General features: G+C 39.6%; 1 protein-coding gene across 2 annotated transcripts in view; it reads right to left on the bottom strand.

Moving 5' to 3' along the window:
* The window catches only part of DCBLD1 (discoidin, CUB and LCCL domain containing 1), a 60202-nt gene extending 55478 nt beyond the window's left edge, over positions 1-4724 (bottom strand). Inside the window, exon 1 of one of the 2 annotated variants that reach the window (XM_090279783.1) lies at positions 4472-4724. In XM_090279783.1, coding sequence (XP_090135909.1) covers positions 4472-4724 — 253 coding nt within the window. The remainder of the gene's footprint in view (positions 1-4471) is intronic. The other variant, XM_090279784.1, reaches the window with a different exon arrangement.
* Between the last annotated feature and the right edge of the window lie 16635 nt (positions 4725-21359).

Here is a 21359-nt window from a genome sequence, read left to right as displayed (position 1 = left end):
AATCAGCATACCACCTGCTCCTCTATTCTTAAGAAAGCCAGTACCTGCCCTAGGGCAGCTTTCCTGGTGCAGACTGCAAAGGAGGCTCAGAGATTCCCAACCCTCATCAGAGTTGAATTTAGTCATTTTCTGGAATACCTGCGCAGTGTCATATATGCAATTTCTTTTTAAATAACTTATAGAATAGTCCCCTTCACCTCATTCTCTCAAACCTCAGCCACAGCATTCATGTGCTAACTCAGGAGATAGTTAACGGAAGCTTGTTATCTACCAGGTACCAGGGGTGACTAAAAAAGAATCTATTTTGTCTCTGCTCTCATTGATCTTTTACACTCTCTCCCATTCTACTCTCCACCTCCGCAAACCTACCTCCCTGAAAAAAAAAAATAAAACCCCTTCTCTTCAACTGCCCCTGAAAGTCAAAGTGGGTTGTTGGTTCCAGATTCATACTAAGGCTCACAGTTAAAATTTATTTCTACATTGGGTTAGAAAATGCCATTTTATCTGCATCAGTTAAGTCTCTCTCAGTCTCTCACCCCCAAGGCAAACAACTTTAAAAAAAAATTACATACAAAGCAGAGAATAAACATCTGGAAGATGACATCAATATGACTCTTTAGTTGCAAAAGGCAAAATTACTCCTAATCTAATAATAATAATAATAATAATAATAATAATAATAATAAAAAAGCAATCTGAAAGTTTGGCAGTACTTTTCCTTTCTTCCTCAATATCAGACATTGAAAACAGGAGAATGGGTTCCTCTATTTTAAATCTTTGTTTGTAGACTTCTTATTTACAACAATAGTTGGACTAGACATATAATATTATTATAGGTTTTGATTCTCAACTAGAGTCAGTCTTGAGTCTTTAACAACAGGGCACCAATTGAGTTTTCATTGCCTTCTTACCCCATCCTGCCAGAGCACCTACCTATCCACTCCTGAGCACCCACCCCTACTGACTGCTCATCATGTGCTGGCCACTGTTCAAACTACAAAGCTCTTCAGGGACCTAGTACTCTTGTAAGGGAAATACAAATGAATTAAATAAAAGTATAAATTATACACTCAGTTGGAAAATGATAAATGCTCTAAAGAAAACTGAAAGCAGGAAGAGGAATATGAAATTCTGGAGATGGCAAGTGGTTACAGGTGGTTAGGGATAGCCTCCCCAAGAAGGCAACATTTGAACAAAGACTGAAGAAGGAGGGAGTTGTCTGGATATTTGGGGGAAGACCATTCCAGGAAAAGGGAGCAGCACATGCAAAGGCTCTGAGGTGGAAGGATGCCTGATGCCTTTGAGAAATAGCAAGTAAGCCAGTATGGCTGGGAGAATGGGTGGGGTGCTGGAGAATGAGGTCCAAGGGGCAGTCAGGGAAAGCAGAACAAAGGGGCCCCCATATCTGTGAAATTACTGTAATACTAGTAATAAACAATAGTGAATAGTAAGGTAGTTGGTGCTAATTGAGCTTTTACTATGTGCTAAGTACAAGTCCAGATGGGTTATGTGCATTATCTCCTTAAAATTGCAAAACAATTGGTTGTTCTGCCCTAGGTCCAAAACTCTGTAGAAAAGGTTTCCCTGGAAAAGTTTTTATTTTTTCCCTGCCTTAACATGACTAAAACCTTTGCTAAATGTTGCAATTAATTTAACTTTCCTATGTATTTAAAAATAAAAACGTAATTCCTTGTAAATGTCAGATGTCTTGCTTATTTTCATGTTATGGGTTTTTTACTTGATTTTCAAGTCCATGTCAGTACCACAAGGTTAAAAAGTTTCAATTTATGCAATGAAAAGTTGATAAATACAGCTTGGGACACTATTCAGAGTTCACACCCTGCTCTAATAATATTCTCTGATTTGTTTAATGAATCCTTTAACATAAAGTCTTTCTTTTCTGAAATATATGGTATAACTTAATGTTTGAGTGTTACAAATTACATCTTCTAGAGCCAAAAGATATGGAACGTATTGTTCTTCTGGCATTTTCCCTTGTCACTGCTGTACTTCATTTAAAAGGCATCCTTGCAAATAGAAATCATGCCCAGAGAGCTGGCTGGGCTTACTGAACAAAATTAATTAGTGGAAGCACCAGATGTACCATCATAAAGAACTTCAGTAAACTTTTTATTACTTAGTTTCCCTTAATTAGAAAGTAATTTGAAAATGCCTCTTAAACACACACACACACAAAAGATTGTTCAGTTCAACCCAAGAAACATTCATTGAGCACCTTTGTCAGGTGCTAGGAAAAGACAATTCTAGTTGCTCCCCTTAGCAATTTACAGTCTACAGGGATGATAGGATCTCAGACCTTAGAGATGAAGGGAAGTCTGGGCAAGTGCACACAATGACACAGAAGGTGTCAGAATAAACATGTGCTTACTTTTTAAGAAGTCACTCACCCAAAACAGCAGATATCAGCTTAAGAACAGACCTTTCAATATTCTAATATTAAATTGTCTATGGCACAGATAGTAGCACTTTATCACAATCCTAATATTATGAAGTGTTTCTACCATCTCAAAGCTGATTTGAATCAGCATTACCTGGGGGAACTAATTAAAAGCACATTTTCCCAGGCCCCACAGTATTGTGCAATTCTGATTCACAGTACTGTGCTGGGGCTTTAGAAACCTTTGGGAGACAGTGGTGATCTGACAGGTTAGGGAGGCAAGAAGCACCAGACTAAACTGACTCCAGGAACAATGAAGGTAAAATGTAATAAATGGTGTCTTCTTGCCAAAAACAGACTGTTATGCTAAGCCTGATCTCTAATCTTCTAAATACTGAGAACACTAATGCCACTTATAATATCATCCAGCTGCATAGCCAGCAGCATATCTCACAACCTAAAATGAGTGTGCATGCTTCAGTTTATGAAAACTTGAAAAGTGACTAAGAGCTAATTAGGAAAATCACAAAGGTAAAAAATATGCAAAAAATCACTGACTAAGCCTCTTCACTCTAGAGGTATCAGAACTGGAGTTCCTAGGTTTTTTGTTTTTGTTTTTTCAGTAAATGCTTCAACTTTATGTTTAATTTTTTGGTGATTGAACACCTACACCTTTATTGGTTCTCTTAACGTCCTAAATATATGAGATGTCTCATGGAAATTCAAATGACAATTTCTTCCATCAGTCATCCACAGTAGTTCTCAAATTTGAAGCTCAGTAAGAATCTGAGCAATCACGCTTGTCGCCAGAGAACAAAGTACCCACTTAATAGCCTGGATGGCCATATAACATCTGAAAGTTCACTTGGAAAGATGGGTGACAGTTTTGGCCAGATTAGTACAGAGACATAAACATGCATCTTCAAATAGGAACTTGAGAAACATTTTTAATGCTTGAATCACCCATGATCAAAAATTCCACATATTTATTAAAATTTTACAATAAGCCTAGCATTCTGCTACAGTGACAAGGCAGATCTCGCCTAAACGTTAGCCTTGGGGGCGAGGGGGAATTGATATGTAAGCAAACTTAGTAACACTACCACCAACACCTTGAGTATCCATATTGCAGGCTGGGAATGGATACATAATTCAGTGAAGAAGAAAAAGAAAATGACAGCATTGGGTTAAGTTATGATTCTTGTCTCATAGAAAACACGGGGTGGGAGAACTGTCAAAATATTCTGGACAGATTCACTGCTATGAATAACCGTCGTTGTAGAGGGCAGAAGTAGGGGAGGAGCGGACCAAGAACTTTTAAAACTCCGCAGAAAGCTGCCCCTTGCTCTCAAAAAAACTAATTAACAAGGATTTGCTTAGACTGGTAAACCGTTTACTGCTTTAATCTGATGGAAATGCAGAGGTAAACTCGGTGTGGGTTAATTAGGTCCAACTTGAAGCCAAGGACCAGGTCCAGAGAAAGCCCAGCCTGGTCGGGAGTTGACCCTCTTACTCCCAGGAAGGAGCCAGCCACCTGAATCCAACTCGGCGGCAGGCCACACTGGTGAGGGTCGGCGCGGTCCAGCCAACCTCGGGCAAACATTTCCCGATTATTCCGAAAAAGCCGGATACGCACAGGCTGGGGATTCCAGCCGCGCAGCGGAGAGAGGCGACAGAGCGGGCCCGGCAGTACAATTGCCGAGCAGCTTGGTCCAAAGGACGCTTGAAATAAGCCTCCTCGCTCACGACTCTCTCCTAAGGCGGCGGGGGTCGTCCCCTGGCGACCCCTGGGCCATATCACTTCTCACCGGGCGGGTGGAGTCAGGAAGTCTGGAAACTAAGTGGGGCTGCGAAGAGGGAAAGTGGGGAAGCGCCAAATGGACTCTCTTGATTGAGGGGCAAAGAGGAGTTTGGGGGCCGGGGAGGCAGCGATCGGAATGCAGTCACTTTTTACTCGAGCCGCGGTCGGCCAGATGGAGCAGGACTCCGCGGGGTTCAGACGGGACCCCGACTTCCTCCCGCGCTTGGTCCCTGCAGGCCCAGCCCGCCGCCCACCGGACGCGCTCCACTCACCCAGCTCCTCCGCCTGCAGCCGGAGCGGGGCGGAGACCACGAGCAGCAGGGCCAGGAAGCCGCTCCGGGCAGCTCCCGCCGGCGCGCAGCCGCCTCGGGCGCCAGACACCATGGCCCAGCCAGTCGCCAGCTTGGCAGGCTCGGCCTCCCCTCGGCTGGCGCAGCGCCGCCGCTGCCCCGGCCGGGCCGCCTCCTCCGCGGCCGAGCGCGGCCCCGGGACTGGGCGAAGCTGCCGTTCGGCACCGAATCCCATTGGGGCGGCCCGGGCCCAGGCCGCCGGGGGCGTCTCCCGCCCCGCCCAGCCCAGCCCAGCCCCGCGCGCCGGCCCCCAAAGGAGGAAGTCGCGCTCCCCAACAGCCGCGGTCTGAGAGCCCAGAGGCTGACGAGGAGCTCCCTGCTTTCACACTCCCTTTTTCCTCTGCTCCTCCTCCCCTAATGCACGTGAACCTGGGAGCACGGAGGTCACCTGGCCGTGACACCTGCCCCGAGCTGCGCTGTGTCTGAGTCCTCCCCAAAGTGCCTAAGCGCGCGGCGGGTGCTCCAGAAAAAGGTGGGCATGCCCCCGAGCTATTCGAAACATTGTGACGATAGGATAATGGTGATGACAATTAAGATCTAGTTCAAGTCCATTCAAAGTTAAGATCCAGCAGTGTGCTGCCAGGCACAGTGCTATTTGCATTCGGTGACAGGAAGAATGCTAGTGAAGCACTTTCTGGGGGATCTGATTAGATGGCGGTTGAGGAGTCTGGGGGCGGGGGGCGGGGGGGGAGGAATTGACCAGGAAAGACCTTTTAAAAAGTGACATCCAAGCTGAGAATCTGAGGGTGAGTGGGACTTGGGAAAGCTGAAGGCGGAGGTTGGGGGTCGGACAGAATAGACACAGTGTGCTGAGGAGCTGAGGGAGGAAAGGGCCAGCCAGGGTGGCTGCAACAGGTAGGTGCATGACCAAACGTGGAAGCCCCAGCACAGAGCTTGAGCCGGCCAGAAGGAGGAGGCCCTTGAAGGACGCCTGAAGGATGTTTTAACTTGATCCTTAGAGAGTGAGCAGCCACGCAGTGTTCAGGGAGAGGAGTGACAGGATCTGATTCTCTGGGAGGCAGTTTCGAGAAGGGCTTGCGAGAGGACAAGTTGAAAGTGGAGAATTGTAAGGTTATTGAATAGGGGAAGTGGCAGTGGGAATGAACAAGAAGAGGCTAAATATATATTTTAAAGGTTCTTTGATGTCTCCTGTACACTTGCAGTCCTCTGGCACTTTCTCTGCTCGCTACCTAACGCACTATCTCTGGGCGCCCTGCAGTTTTCCAGGCTAACAGCAGCCAAGGTCGTACCTGTGGGTGCAAAGAGAAGGGAGTATTGGAGGCGGGGAGAAACAACAGTCCTTCCCACATTCAATATTGGCCTGTCACGTGCTCTTTGGATACCTGAATAGATTCCTTTCATACATGTATTCTCTTTTTTCTTTTCTTTTTTTTTACTAAATAAAAACGCTATTGAAATCACGAATAAGATTGCCTTTGGGGCTTTGCTTTCTTGAAAGCAGCAGCATTTAGAGGGAAGAGCTTGGGTTTTATGATAGAAATAAAACTTGTCCAAGTATGATTCCTGTATCAGCCACTGGCGGGGATTGATTCTCGCTGGGCCTCAGTTTCTTTGGAGAGGTACCCAATAAATAGTAGGTTTATCATTTGTATTAAAAGTAGATTCACACCCATGAAAACAGTGAATATTCTCACATACAAAACATAAAAAGATACTTCAATATATTAAATCACTTCCTAACTCCAGCTCTCCCTGTTTCTCCATTCTCTTTATTCTTTCTAAGAAGGTGAGTTTGGGCAGCTGCTGTTGGCCTCTAGATGTGGCTCTGTGGGTTATGCATGAAGAAAGACAATGAAAACATTGATTACTAGTGAGGAGGAATTCACAAGGCAAGGCAGGTGGGCTCCCAGAGTTGACCTTTTCCATCTCAGGTAACACCTTGATAGGAATGAAGTAATCTATTCTACACAAGAATCCTGAGCCAGAACAGGGGAGAGATGTAGGATATGGTAACAATGAGAAAACAAAAAGGTCAGCTGGATCATAGGGCTTTTATTATGCCATTTTTTCCTTGAAAAATAAAAGAAAATCTCTAGTTAAAAGCATAGTAAAAGCAAAATATGAGACTTCTGGTCAAGATGAAAGTGTAGGTAGACACACTTTGCCTCCTTGCACAACTACAGAGAGAATTACAACTAAACCTCAAAACAAGTAACACCAAGAACTGTCAGAAAATTGACCTATATGAAAGTCTAACAACCAAGGATTTAAATAAGCCACATTCATCCAGACAGATAGGAGATGCAGAGAGAGGTGGAGAGGCGAGGAGATGCGGTGTGGCACAGAGAATTGGTGGTGGCAGAATGGGTGGCCCCACATTCATGTGTGGTGGATAAAAATTGGGAGGGATACCTCGGGAACACGCGATCCATGCCCCAGGCCAGACCTCAGCCCAGGGTTTTAGTACTAGGAAGATAAATCCTACAACTTCTGAGTATAAAAGCCAGTGGGGATTGGGGTGGTAGAAGAAACTGCCGGATTTTCAGGAGACTCCACTTAAAGGGCCTGCACAGTCTTAGAATGTATGCAAAGTCACCCACTCTGAATTTTATCACTAGGGAAAAAGCTGGAAGGGCACCAGTTGCCTATGGGGAGCAGCTGAAGCGACTGGAAATTGGGCAAGTGCCAGGCAAATCTCCAGAAGCCAGGCAGCTGTATTGTCCCTCTCTGATCCCTCCCCCAACAGTCACAGAGCAGCGAAGTGGGTTGCCCCTCCTGGTAATTACCTAAGGTTCCACTCCACACAACTCACAGGTGCCTTTTCTACAATAGGCCACACTACTAAGACAGGGAGTCAAAGCAGCTCTATGTAATACACAGAAGCAAACACAGGGAGGCTGCCAAATTGAGGGGGCAAAAATATATGGCCCAAGTGAAATAAGAGAACAAAACTACAGAAAAACTAGGAAAAGAACTAAACAAAATAGAGATAACCAACATATTAGAAGCAGAATTCAAAACACTGGTGATCAGAATGCTCAAAGAACTTACTGAGTACAGCTAGAACATAAAGGAAGAATGAAGGTTACACTAAGTGAAATAAAGAAAAATCTACAGGGAACCGACAGTGGAGGGGAGGAAGCCATGATTTGGAACATAAGGAAGAAATGAGCATTCAATGAGAACAACAAGAAGAAACAAGAATTTAAAAAAAAATTTTTAAGGATAGTATAAGAAGTCTCTGGGACATTTCCAGATGTACCAACATCCAAATCATAGGGAGTCCAGAAGGAAAAGAGGGAGAACAAAAAATTTAGAACTTATTTGAAAAAATAATAAAAGACAACTTCCTTAATTTGGTGAAGGAAATTGACATACAAGTCCAGGAAGCACAAAGAGTCCTGAGCAAGTTGGACCAAAAGAAGACCACACCAAGACACATCATAATTAAAATGCCAAAGGTTAAAGATAAAGTGAGAATCTTAAAAGCAGCAAGAGAAAAACAGAGAGTTACCTACAGGAGAGTTCCAATAATACTGTCAGCTTGTTTCTCAAAAGGAACTTTGCAGGCAGGAGGGAACTGGCAAGAAGTATTCAAAATAATGAAAAGCAAGGGCCTACAACTAAGATTACTCTATCCAGCAAAGCTATCATTTAGAATAGAAGGGCAGATAAAGTGCTTCCCAGACAACATAAAGCTAAAGAAGTCCATCATCACTGCCATTATTACATGAAATGTTAAGGGGACTTATTTAAGAAAAAGAAGAAGATCAATATGATGAACATTAAAATGGCAACAAATTCATAGCCATCAACAACTGAAGCTTAAAAAACAAACTAAGCAAGCAAGAACAGGAGTAGAATCATAGATATGGAGATTATTTAGAGGGTTCTGTTCTGGGAGAGGGAAAAGGGAGAATGCGGGGAAAGGTACATAATTGGTAGGTACAAAATAGACAAGGGGATGTTAAGAACAGTATAGGAAATAAAGAAGCCAAAGAACTTATTGTATGCATGATCCATAGACATGAACTAAGGCAGGGATTGCTGGAGGGAAGGGGGATATTGGGCAGAGGGGGGCAAAGGGGGAAAATTGGGATGACTGTAATAGCATATTCAATAAAATATATTAAAAAAGAAAACATAGAAGTTATCAATTATATTTTTGTATATAATAAAATAAATAAACCAGATCAAACACATGGATTTTTATGTTGAGCATGTGTACTTGTTTTATTCCTGAGAAGATTTCATTTAATTTTTCTGCTATAATGCCTTATGAGATCTCAAAACTTTATATAAAGTAAAAATTTTATTAAGAACTTATATAATTTTTCATTAAAAATCAGAATTGCCAGGATCCATCCACAGAATTTCACATACTAAGATTCAAGAACTGCTTATCATGTAGAACATCTTTCTGGAAGGGTCTCTCAAGGTTATTTCACATTTTAACCCCTTCCCTCACTTTTAATCCAGTATTTCCTTATTTTGCATATCTTACAGCAATTGATGCTATATTTGCTATTTCTCCTGTAAAAATAGAAAACAGCTGCTCAGGGCTGCCTTGTTTTATATATAAATTACGTATTCTGTATTGCGTAGGTAAGATAGAATTTGAACAGTGATGCAAGCCCAGTGTTATTTTACAGTAGTTAGAAAGCTTTAGATTGTGGTTCAGTTTGACAACCTCATCAATTTTATTTTTAACATTTAGTAACATTGATTGTTACTCTGTGAAGAAGACCAAATGAGATATAAATTTGAATCCCTTGTAGATGCCTACTCCCTGAACTCTCCCATTTCCAGTTCAACTCATAAATATATTTTAAACATTTTCTATATGTGAAACAATGTGATAAGAGAGACATTGAAAGTAAATACAGGTACTCCTCTGTCTCTTTCATTTGTGATCTAATAATATAATTTTGAGGAAAGTAATATAGGTTGATAAGCATAATGAGAAAAGTTCAGGGTGTTATAGAACCACAGAGGAAGGGTAGAGAGCTGGATTTCAAAAGCCTGAGAGGCGAGGGGAGGGGGTGAAGATGGTAATTAGAAGGAAAACAATGTTTGTCAGATGAGAAGAACTTGTGAAAAAACTCAGGAGTAGAAATCACAGGGTGCTTGAGACAGGAGTGGGAGCCTGAGGGCAGAGTGGGAGGCAGGAGCATGGGAAGCCAGGAAAGTGGAGGAACTTGTTCAGATTTGCATTTTAGAAAGACCCCACTGGTTGTAGGGTGGGGAATGGATTGGAAAGAGGGACAGGGAAGCCAATTAAGAGTTTATGGCAACACTCCATAACTGGACATAATGCACCTCCCTCGTCTTGTGTTCAAAGTGGGTGGGGGTAGGGTCCCTCAACCAGTAGCATCTGCAATACCTGGGAGTTTCCTACAAATGCATACTGCTGTCCCCACTCCTGACAGGGCCTAGGAACCAGAACCTGCATTTTAATAAGATCCCCGGGTCAGGATAAAGCCATGGTAGGTCTGAGAGTTAGAAGGTACAAACACAGACATGGCTGAGTCTTAGAATACAGACAACAGGAAACAAGAAAGGTTAAATTTTGAGTGCAACAGCCAAAATAATTTATATCATCCACACTACTTCCTCATTCCTAAGTCCCATGAAATTTTCAAAAACTTTGGTTGTTTATGTTTATTAGGTAGCTGTGTCTTCTAAGATCCGGCAGGAATTCTTAAATGCTATCGTTCGTTGTGGCCAGATATCACCTTCTGGTCCCTTTTCTGTGACGTAGAAACTTGATTTTTGTCAGTGTGCTTGACCTTGGGAATACTGTTTCATGACTAACTTAATCACAAAAATATTTAAGTCAGCATCAGTGCCAATGAATTAACAATGAAAATTATAAACTAAAACTAAAACTACTGTTCTTAACCATCAGATTCTAGGTGAACATAAGAGAAGAGCAAGGTGGATTATTTGAGTGGTTCTAATGTTTGAAGGCAACAAAATAAGAGTGATAGATCCTTTCCACCTCTCAACCCTGTTAAATTAAAGACTTATTCTGACACATTAAAAACTGACTCTGACACATTAAAATGGTAAGGAAGACCTTATTTTGGACTAGTGCAATAGGTGTCAAGACTGGCAATAGGGGAAATAGACCAGGCTTAGCTCTGAATGCAGGGAAGACAGCTGGGGATTTTTCAGGCAAGGAATAGAGTGAGGGGGGAGGGTTCTTGCTGAAGACAGGTGAAGTACTTATACATCACAGGTGAAGGATGAGGACCTTGACCGAATATCAAGGGTGATTAAATCAAAGGCAAGGTATTCTCTCTAAACTGACTTAGCAGGGTTCGTGCTAAAACTGGACTAAGCACTGCCTATGGGGTCCAATTTGTAAAATTCTCTCTAAGATCAAGGTCTGTAAGTTCAGTACTTATGTTTTCTTCTGTGTATTTTTGTTTGTTTGTTTCAGGTCTTATATTTAGGTCTTTGATACTGTTTGAATTAATTTTTGTGTATGGTGATAAATAGCAGTCTAGTTTCATTCTTTTGCATGTGGCTTTCCAGTTCTCCCAGCACCATTTATTGAACAGGCTTTCTTTTTCCATTGTTTGTTTTTTGCTCCATTGTTAAAAATTATTTGCCCATATACTTGTGGGTTTCTATCTGGGCTCTTACTTCTGTTCCATTTGTCTGTGTGTCTGCTTTTCTGCCACTACCATGCTATTTTGATCATCTCTTTGTAGAGTAATTCGAAGTATGGGAAAGTGATACCTCTGGCTTTGTTCTTTTTTCTCAGGATTGCTTTGCCTGTTGGGGTCTTTTGTGGTCCCATACAAATTTGATGATTTTTTTCTATTTATTTTTTAGATGCCATTGGGATTTTGATGAGAACTGCTTAAAATCTGTATATTGTTCTGGGTAAAATGGCCATTTTAACTATGTTGATTCTTCTAATCCATGAACATGGAATATCTTTTCATTTCTTTTTGTCTTTTTTAATTTCTTTAATAATATCTTGTAGTTGTCATTGTATGAGTTCTGCACATCATTTGTTAAGTTTATTCCTAGATATTTTATACTTTTTGCTACAAATGCAAATGGAATTGGGTTATTTTTTCTTTTCTTTTCTTTTGAAATTTTATTGTTAGTATATAGTAGTGATTTTCAACTCATGTGCTGCAAGAATTTTTAAAATATGCAATGCCTGACTATTTAGTCAGGGACACTGACTTATTTTCCCTTAGGTTGTCAAATAATGAAAAAAAAGAAAAAAAAGAAAATGACAACAGGCAAGACAACAATAGCTCTCCAGTGTGAATGCCCTGTCGAAAACCATAAATATAAAGGTCATACAGTAGAGTTGAATCTTTTTGGTCATGTCACATTATAAGGTTGCTTATGACTGGTTAATTGTTGGGGCCAGAAATCCTTATATACAAGTAAAGACACCTCATTCTTTTTAAAGTCACTGTGGAGCAAAAAGTGTAATTACTATTTTGGTAATTCAGTCAAAATTATACCTATTTTTTGTCAGATTGGCAAAAAAAAAAAAAAGAAAAAATACATTCTTTGATGGCTCTCTAGTCAAAAGCCTGGTCCATTTCTCTCAACTTCTGCTAAGAGATTAGGGTCTTATTTGCTTCTTCTTTCTTTCTTCCTACATCCCTGTGTGATTTGACTTTACAGTTTGAAGAAAACAAAGACCATTGTAGCCACCAGTCCATTTAAAAAGGAGATGCATTTTTTTTTTTAAAGCAAAAGAATAGACACTACAGCAGGAAGATCTTGGCAGTGGTGTCTGGCCTTTCCTACAGTCCCTTCAGCCCTTCTACACACGGTGGTTTGTAAATTTCATGAAAGCGTATCAGTTCTTATCCTGATAAATGTCTTGAATGCTGAAACCCAATGAAGTTTAAAATTAAAAGTCCTACTGATGAGTAGGAAATGAGACTATTCCTATTAAAAACTATCATGCACTTTTCTTTTCTGAAGCTTTTTATCTCCTACCTTCATAAGCTTTATCTCAGGAAAAGATTCTCATTCAGTTAAATATGTGAAGGATTGAGTTTCAGCTTGTTTGAGAGACAGGTTTTGCCTTTTCAAAGATGTTTTTCATTTTCTCTAAAAATCTTAATGTTTGTGTCATACGACTTTAAACAAAATTCAAGGCTCCATACCACAAGGAGATCACCAAAAGCCAGTAAAAAAGAGAGATAAAAATCTTGAAATCAAGACCACAGGTAATCTTTGTTAGCACAGAAGTTTCTAAGTAAATAAAGAGCCATTTATGGGTTTGATTCAGAAGTCTTTATTTAGACAACAATTCTCTTAGTTAATGGAATTTTTATTTGAATAGAGAACATAAAATTAGGAGATTGAGAAGCAGGTTATAAGGAATCTGGAAAACATGACACTTTGTTAGCAGAGCTCATATTGGAAGCCAGGCAGTAGATAATACAAAATTTGGTGGGGATGATAGGTAACAGGAGCCCCCCTGCACTGCCGGAGGGAATGGAGATGGACAGCCATTCCAGACAGTGATTTGACAGTCCTCAATCAAATTAGGTACCCACAGCTCTGTGACCTGGCCAAGACCATAATGGGTCAGGCACAAGGATGTAGAGGAATCAGGATGTCTGTAACGTGGAATGAGTGAAATGTGGTGGCGACACACCTTGGAGCACTATGCAGCATTTAGAAACAAGGTACTTAATCAACATATAGTAGGAGAGACAGACCTTAAAAGCATTGTATTGGAATAAGAAATAAATTTATACAAAGTTTTATGTTTTTCTCATTGCTTCTTTTTTTTTTCCTAGGGAGAGAATAGGGTGGGAGAGAGAGAGGGAGAGAGAAAGAGAGAAAAACAATGATGTGAGAAAGAAACATTGATTCGTTGCCTTCCATATCCCATACATGCCCCAACTGAACCTGCAACCCAGGCATGTGCCCTGAGCTTGTGACCCTTCAGTTTAGGGATGACACCCCAAACAACTGAGCTACCGACACTCTAACCAACTGAGTCACACTGATCAGGGCAAATTCATATAAAGTTTTAAAATACACACTCAGACAACACTTTTTATAAGGTTGCCTACAAACTCAAAAAAACATATCAACTACCCCTATTATGGGGCGAGAAACAGGGGTAGTATATAAATAAATAAGGAAAGGAGGGTATGTTGTGGACTCTTGACATTGATGATAATATCCCTTGGAATAACTACAGTTTCTGCACCTGAGGTAATTAAAGAAGGAGGGTATAAAGAAACAATGGAAGGCTGGTTGCATGTGAAATTGAAAACTGAGATGATTTAAGGTAAACATCAGCTAAGTGGAATCGGTAAATCAGGAAAGACATGTTAGGTGTGCACAGCTCAATTCTTTCCTTTTTCTTGGGAGGGAGCCTCCATTACATAGGACCTCCTAGGCCCAGGGCTCTCTAGAATTGTGTGTGCAAAGCTTCCTATCTCTGTAGTTTAGTCAGCAGGCCCAGCTGGGTCTGACACTTCCAGCCAAGGTCTGTTGGCAATGTCTTGGTTTTTACTTGATGACTTAAATTGATTACAACTGGATGGGGGAGGTGGGTACTATTTATTGGAAGCACTCTTGGAGACTTCAGCTGTCTGTCACAGGCATGCAAATTGCTTGAACTGTATGGTTTTTATTATTTGGGAACTAACTTCCCTCCCATCTTACCCACCTGGGTTGAGGTGCAGCCTATAGTTGGAAAAAGGCAGTTGAGGCAAAAAGGTAATGTTCTCACCATCAGAGAAGAGTTATCAGAGCATCATAATAGAGCCTGTTGACTCAGGTTTGTGTGCAAAATGAAGATTAGGGATTAAACAAGCTTGCTTATCAGGCTTTCTGGGCTACTTTCAGTTCCTAGTATGTTCCTAGGGTGTGGTATTATGGGGAGGAAAAAAGCAAAGGGGACTGTGGTGTGCTGGGAACTAGGCACAGCGGAGGGAGTGGTAAGGGAGCCAAACAGCATGTAATAATACCCTTAGTAGTGGTGCAGAGTCTCATGCAGTACAGTAACTGATGTCCTTGAATTATAGAACAAAGGAAATTTCTACTCAATAGAGTCTTTTCAGTTTAGTAGAAAATAACCCAATTTTAAAGATTACCATTAAAAAGGAAAAGCCACGTAAGATGGTTAACTTTAACTATTTGAAGAATCACTAATGTGCCACACCTAATTCTCCATTTGTGTTTGATAAATGAGTTATGATTTGATGTTATTTGTTTAAAATCATTGGTATACTTACAAAGTCTACTTTCTGTATTCTTCTGAAAATGTACACCTTATTCCTTTCTGTAGTTTTCTAAGTAATAAACCCAAGTTCATTATAATGGTTTCTAAAGTATTTGCTAAAACCAATTAAACATGGAAGTGCTCTAAATAAAGAAGTGTCTTCAATTTAAGCCATTATGTTAATACTCTATTGCTTTACACAGTGTTGTGAACTTGCAATATGTGTATTTTGTATTATGTGATTGTAGACTTTGATCAGAAATATATAGTTAAATAGTAATCCATAATAAATTTATATTACCTTTATAGCTGGGTTTGCAAAGTTTCTAACTAAGAATGATAATAATGACTTTCTTAATCCTCACCAGAGGTTGTGTTTGTTTGTTTTTTTAAATTGATTTTAGAGAGACAAATGGGAGAGAGAGAAGAGAAATGAACAGTTGTCTCCTGTACGCACCCCGAGGGGGGACTGAACCCACAGCCTAGGAATGTGCCCTGACCAGAAATTGAGCTGCCATCCTTTTGGTGTACAGGACAAGGCTCCACCCAGCTCAGCCACCTGGCCAGGGCATAATTTCTTCAGTTCCAGTTTGAGGAAAACGTTGCTGTGATATCTTTAGCTGGCAATAATGTTTCTATCATGGTTAGAAACATACATCTTCCAAGGTCCACACTCTAATCTCTGAAATCACCACATTCATTCAGATGCTTAAGTCTATGCACACTGAACTAAAAGAAATCAATATAAGTAGGAGTAGGCATCTTTATGACAGAGTGGAATTCTGCTAGGAATTGTTTATCACATAAACTCCAGAAGCCAAGCATAAACAAAATTTTAAGTTTTTTCTACTTAAAATGCAACATGTGATTATTATAAAAAGGTAAAAAATTTCATAAGTAAAGGATAGAACTAAAGTCTTTTGTTTTCTTAGTTTCTTTTTCTCATGCTCCCAATATAACCTGTTATATTTTTTGTGTGTGTTTCTTTAGAACTAAGCCTTGATTTTGCCATAATAATGTTGCTATTTAAGTATAATTATTATATCATGACTCAATTGACCATCATATTGATAAAATTTTGAAAGGCAGCTAAAGTTTGGCTTAATATATGTAAATTTATGAGATGGCCTTTGAGGAATCATTATACAGTATTAGACCTGACTCATTTTAGATTCCATTCTTTTGAACAAGAGGAGCTGGTTAAGCGTGTTTTTCCTTGGTTTGCATAATCTTTTCCTGGTTCAACTCAGCCAAAATTCTTATATATCCAGTTAAAACTTGCTTTTGCACTTATCTATGTATTTTTACTTTTAATAATTCTAAGATAAATTTCTTTTCTACTTTTTTTGATAGGAAAATATCTAGAATAGACAGTAGTTTAAAACTTATCAAAAACAATAGCTGCTTTCGTCAAAACAAGAAAAGCTTTTGGAATGGTTTGTACCAAGTTCTTTGGCACCTGGATGGATACAAAAACTTGACAACTTGCCATTTTACACTTTCTAGTACATTAAAGACGTAGATCAATGATCTCTGTTAATTTGCAACTGAAATTATTGGCATAGCAAATGAGCTTAGATGAGTAATTTTCAATTGTATGTTTCAAATTACCAATGCTTAATTAAATGAGAAAATAATAAATGGGTTAAAGTGCTTGTTAAATAAATGGATAAATAAATGACTCTAATAAGCATATAATATTTTCTCATCAACAACTGAAAAGACAAATGGTTCTAGGTTTATTTATTAATTGATTAATTCATCCACTTATTTGTTGTTTGGTTAGTATCTCCAACCATTCATCAATTTATCCATCTTTCTATCCAACTATCTTCTCAAAAAGTAATTTTTTGAACACCTCCTCTGGGGATGGAACAAACAAAAACCCTTATAAAACATCAGTGGCATCCCCAAGGAGCTAAACATCAATATTCTAGTTACAATTCCTGAAGCAGATTCGGGGGTAATGTTTCTTCCTTCCTTCCTTCCTTCCTTCCTTCCTTCCTTCCTTCCTTTCTTCTTCCTTTCTTCCTTTCTTTCTTTGTTTCTTTTCTTTCTTTCTTTCTTTCTTTCTTTCTTTCTTTCTTTCTTTCTTTCTTGTTTCTTTTCTTTCTTTCTTTCTTTCTTTCTTTCTTTCTTTCTTTCTTTCTTAATTTCTTTCTTTCTTTCTTTCTTTCTTTCTTTCTTTCTTTCTTTCTTTCTTTCTTCCTTCCTTCCTTCCTTCCTTCCTTCCTTCCTTCTTTCCTTCCTTTCTTTCTTTCTTTCTTTTTTAAAGAGAATTACCTGTAAAAAATTTGTACTCCAAAGCCTCACCCTAGAAGATCTTGATTCAGTAGGTCTGAATCTGCCAGGTGCTTACTGAGTCCACTAACAGCTTTATTCTTCAATGTTGCATTCCTCATCGATATTAGAGAGATAATAAAACCCATCTCTCAGGCTTATGAGAAGTTTTAAGTGAGACACTACACATAAGAACCTTTGCAATTTCCATGTATCATGTCGTCGGCAGCCGTCCATCTCGAGAGACGATGGTGTAGCTTCTTAAGAGTCTATCTGCACCGCCGAGAATGGTTGTGCAGTCCGACTCGGGAGTGACACGGTATCTGTCTCCTCCTGTGTTGAATCGACATCTTACGATGACGCTGGAGTGTCCTCTCCAGTGGAGCTGAAGCTACAGAGCCTGGGCAGGGTGATATGGAGGGTCTGCTGTTGCCCATGCAGCAGACCCCCCCTCTCTTCACAGCTGAAGGATCCAAGGGAAAGACGGAGTCAATACAGCTTGGCTTCAGGTGCGCCGCAGGAGTTGCCGGTGTTGACTACAACGTCAAACCGCCTTAGGGACTCCGGCTCCGGATTTTCTGTCGGGGTTTACTCCCTTAGCCTTTCCCCTGAAGGGGTATGCCGCAAGGCAGCAGAGGTTTTTTGGAATCAGAGTTTTCCTTCTCTGATGTGCCCTGACTGGAAGATCGAACCAGCGACACTTAGCTCGCAGGCCGACGCTCAATCCACTGAGCCAAACCAGCCAGGGTCATGTATCATGTAGTTCTAAGTTATTAGTCACCTTTAAGGTACCTCAATAATGTAAACACACATTTTCAGAGGTACAGAGCCTTTGGTTCAGTTTTGGGAAACACTGTTAATGGCATTTTGCTCCAAGAATCAGTCAATTTTGTGAATCAAGATAACTTTGTATCTAAATATCCTTTCTAGTTGTTTCAGGTTCGAGGAATGGAGAGGAGTGGGAGTGGGGAAGCATGAGCTGAGGATAGAGAGGTGCTGGAGTGTGGGATGAGGATGCATGAGCGGGCAGTGTGAGAAGTTGTGCAGGGGTAGCCGTACACAGATGGCCTTCCCATGGATTGTCTTGTGCTGGTGATCCCTCTGGGGCTGATCCTCTCCATCCTCCAAGAGCCCATGGAATTTTGAAGCTACATTTTGAAATCCTAGAATGTCAGCACTAGAAAAGAATACACAGTTATCTCTTCCAGTCTTTCATTTTTGGAAGAGAAGATAGCATCAGAGAGGGTATGTGACTTGGTCAAAGTCACACAGCTAGTTAATGGCAGGGACATAAGATTATTTGACACAAGTTGGTTTGACATGCCGATATTTTAAAATTCTAAAAAATAAATTGTTGAACTTTTATGTGTTCTTATTTTAAAGTGATGTGTACAACATATCGGAGCTCATCCTATGCATGAATCACCTTTGTGTCAGGATCAGCCAGGGGCTGGGATGGGTGGTATGCAGGCACAGGCTACTAGTGTGAAGGTCTAACTTGCTCCTCCCAGGAACAGCACTCATTCTACAAAAACTTTATTTCTCCATTGGGTTACATCTGACAGTCTGTGATTTCATGTATGATGTTACATGTTTATTTTTACTTATTTTCAAATAATGAATATATTTATCTGCTTAACAGGGAAAACACTCTAATTTTGGCATTCTAACATGCTTTAGTTTACAATAGGCTTCTTAACAAAGCTAGCCTTATCAGACTGCATATAGATAAGAGAGGTGATGTTGGGAGAGATATTGGTCCTCAGTGGACCCTCCTAATCTCATCTCCAAACAGCTAGAAAATCCCAAATTCAATTTCATCATCTAAGTAATCAGTAACATATGTTATATTTAAAACTATCCAACACTTCCATAATGTTGGTTTGGACCAATTTTTTTTTCACATTCCCATTGGCAGCTGACTTTTATTTTATCCTTTTAAAATTATTTTTTATTGTATTTTTTTACATTAACATTTATTCCCCTTATATTCCTCTCCCCTCCACATTTGGGCAAAACTTTTTGTAACAGGTTTTTTTAAAAAGATGTATCTTCACTGACTTAAAAATGATAAAATCAATAGGTTCATAAAAATCCAAATAACAGTGAAATGAATGAAGCAGAAATAGCTTTGAAATGAACTGGGTTATAAAATAATAGGAGTCAGGGATATCTTAATAAAAATAATGTGGCTATTATAAAACAAAAAAGCAAGTTTTGGTGAAAATATGGAGAAATTCAAACCCATGTATCCTATTGCTAAAAATGCAAAACGGTGTAGCCACTATGAAAAGCAGTATGCAGATTCTTCAGGAAATAAAACAAACAAACAAAACAATTATCATATGTCCTCCTTGGAAAAGAGTCTATTCAGGTGCTCTGTCCATTTTTTATTTAATTTTATTGTATTTTTTTCCATTCCCATTTAGTCCCCTTATAACCCCTCCCCTCAACAATCACCACACTGTTGTTCATGTCCATGAGCCTTTTTGCTTTTTGTTCAATCCCTCCACCCCCTGCCCCCCCCACTAGCTGTCATTTTGCTCTCCATCGATGAGTCTGTCCCCATGTTCCTTGTTAGTTCAGTTTGTTCATTAGATTCCACATATGAGTGAAATCATATGGTATTTGTCTTTCTCTGACTGCTCATTTCATTTAGCATAATGTTCTCTAGGTCCATCCATACTGTGGCAAATGGTAAAATTTTCTTCTTTTTTTTATGGCCAAGTAGTATTCTACCATGTAAATGTCCCATAGTTGTTTTATCCACTCATTTACTGATGGACACTTGGGCTGCTTTTATATCTTGGTGATTGTAAATAATGCTGCCATGAACATAGAGATGCTTATGTTTTTTAGGATTACCATTTTGGGTTCCTTCAGATATACAGTAGTCTATCTATTGCGGGTCACTTATTGCAGCCTCACTGTATTGTGGGATTTTAAAAAACATTATATTTAATTATTTACTGCGGATTTTTCACTATATCGTGGGATTTTGTGGTACTGTATATATATGTTGTTAAAGTTACATAGGTTTAAGGGTGTAGAATATGTTTAAGAACGTAAGTAGTGTTTATAAAAGTGTGGAAAAGGTTAATAAGGGAGTGGGAAAGGTTAATAAGGGACTGGAAACAGTTTGTAAGTGTGTGGGAAGGGTTTATAAAGCCTTAAAATATATATAAATACTAAAATAAATGTAAGGTTCCTACTTCGCGGATTTTTACCTATCGCGGGAGGGTCTAGAATGTAATACCCATGATAAGTGAGGGAATACTGTATTCCCAGAAGTGGGATCACTGGATCAAAAGTCAGATCCATACTGCTTTCTACAGTGGCTGCACCAATCTGCATTCCCACCAACAGTGCAAAAGGATTCCCCTTTCTCCACATCTTTGCTAGGCCAACGCTTGTTGTTATTGATTTATTGATGAAAGTCATTCTGACAGGTGTGAGATGATATCTCATTATGATTTTAATTTGCGTATCTGATAATTAGTGATGTTGAGCATCTTTTCATATGTCTTTTGGCCATCTGTGTGTCCCCTTTGGAGAACTATCTATTCAGGTCTATTGCCCATTTTTAAATTGGGTTGGTTTTTGATGTTGAGTTTTGTAAGTTTTTAATAAATTTTGACTATTAATGCCTTATCAGATGTATTGGCAAATATGTTCTCCCATTGCGTGGGTTGTCTTGTTGGTGATTTCCTTTGCTGTGAGAATTCTTCTTAGTTTGATGTAATCTCATTTGATTATTTTTTTCTTTTGTTTTCCTTGCCTGGAGAGATATATCTGATAAAATGTTGCTACAAGCAATGCCTGAGACTTTGCTGTCTATATTTTCTTCTACGATTTTTATGGTTTCAGTTCTAACATTTAAGTCTTTGATCATTTTGAATTTTTCTTTTTTGTGGTGTAAAAAGATAGTCTAGTTTCATTTTCCTGAATATATCTGTCCAAACATCCCAAACCCATTTGTTAAATAAACTAATTTTAACCCATTGTATGTGCTTGCTTCCTTTGTCCAATATTAATTGACTATAAAGGAATGAATTTATTTCTGGGCTTTCTATTCTGTTCCATTGATCTATGTGTCTGTTTTTATGCCAGTACCATGCTGTTTTGATTACTATGGCCTTATAGTATAGTTTGATATTAGGTAGCATGGTTCCACCAACTTTGTTCTTCGTTTTCACAATCACTGTTGCTATGAGGGGCCTTTTGTAGTTCCACATACATTTTTGAAATATTTGTTCTAGTTCTGTGAAATACGTCATTGAAATCTTGATAGGAATTGTGTTGAACCTAGAGATAGCTCTGGGTAGTATTGACATT

This window comes from Furipterus horrens, unplaced genomic scaffold (genome assembly GCF_987537825.1).
Source record: "Furipterus horrens unplaced genomic scaffold, mFurHor1.1.pri manual_scaffold_6, whole genome shotgun sequence".
NCBI classification, from domain to species: domain Eukaryota; kingdom Metazoa; phylum Chordata; class Mammalia; order Chiroptera; family Furipteridae; genus Furipterus; species Furipterus horrens.
The sequence above is the reverse complement of the archived record's forward strand: the minus strand, read 5'-3'. Positions and strand labels throughout refer to the sequence as shown.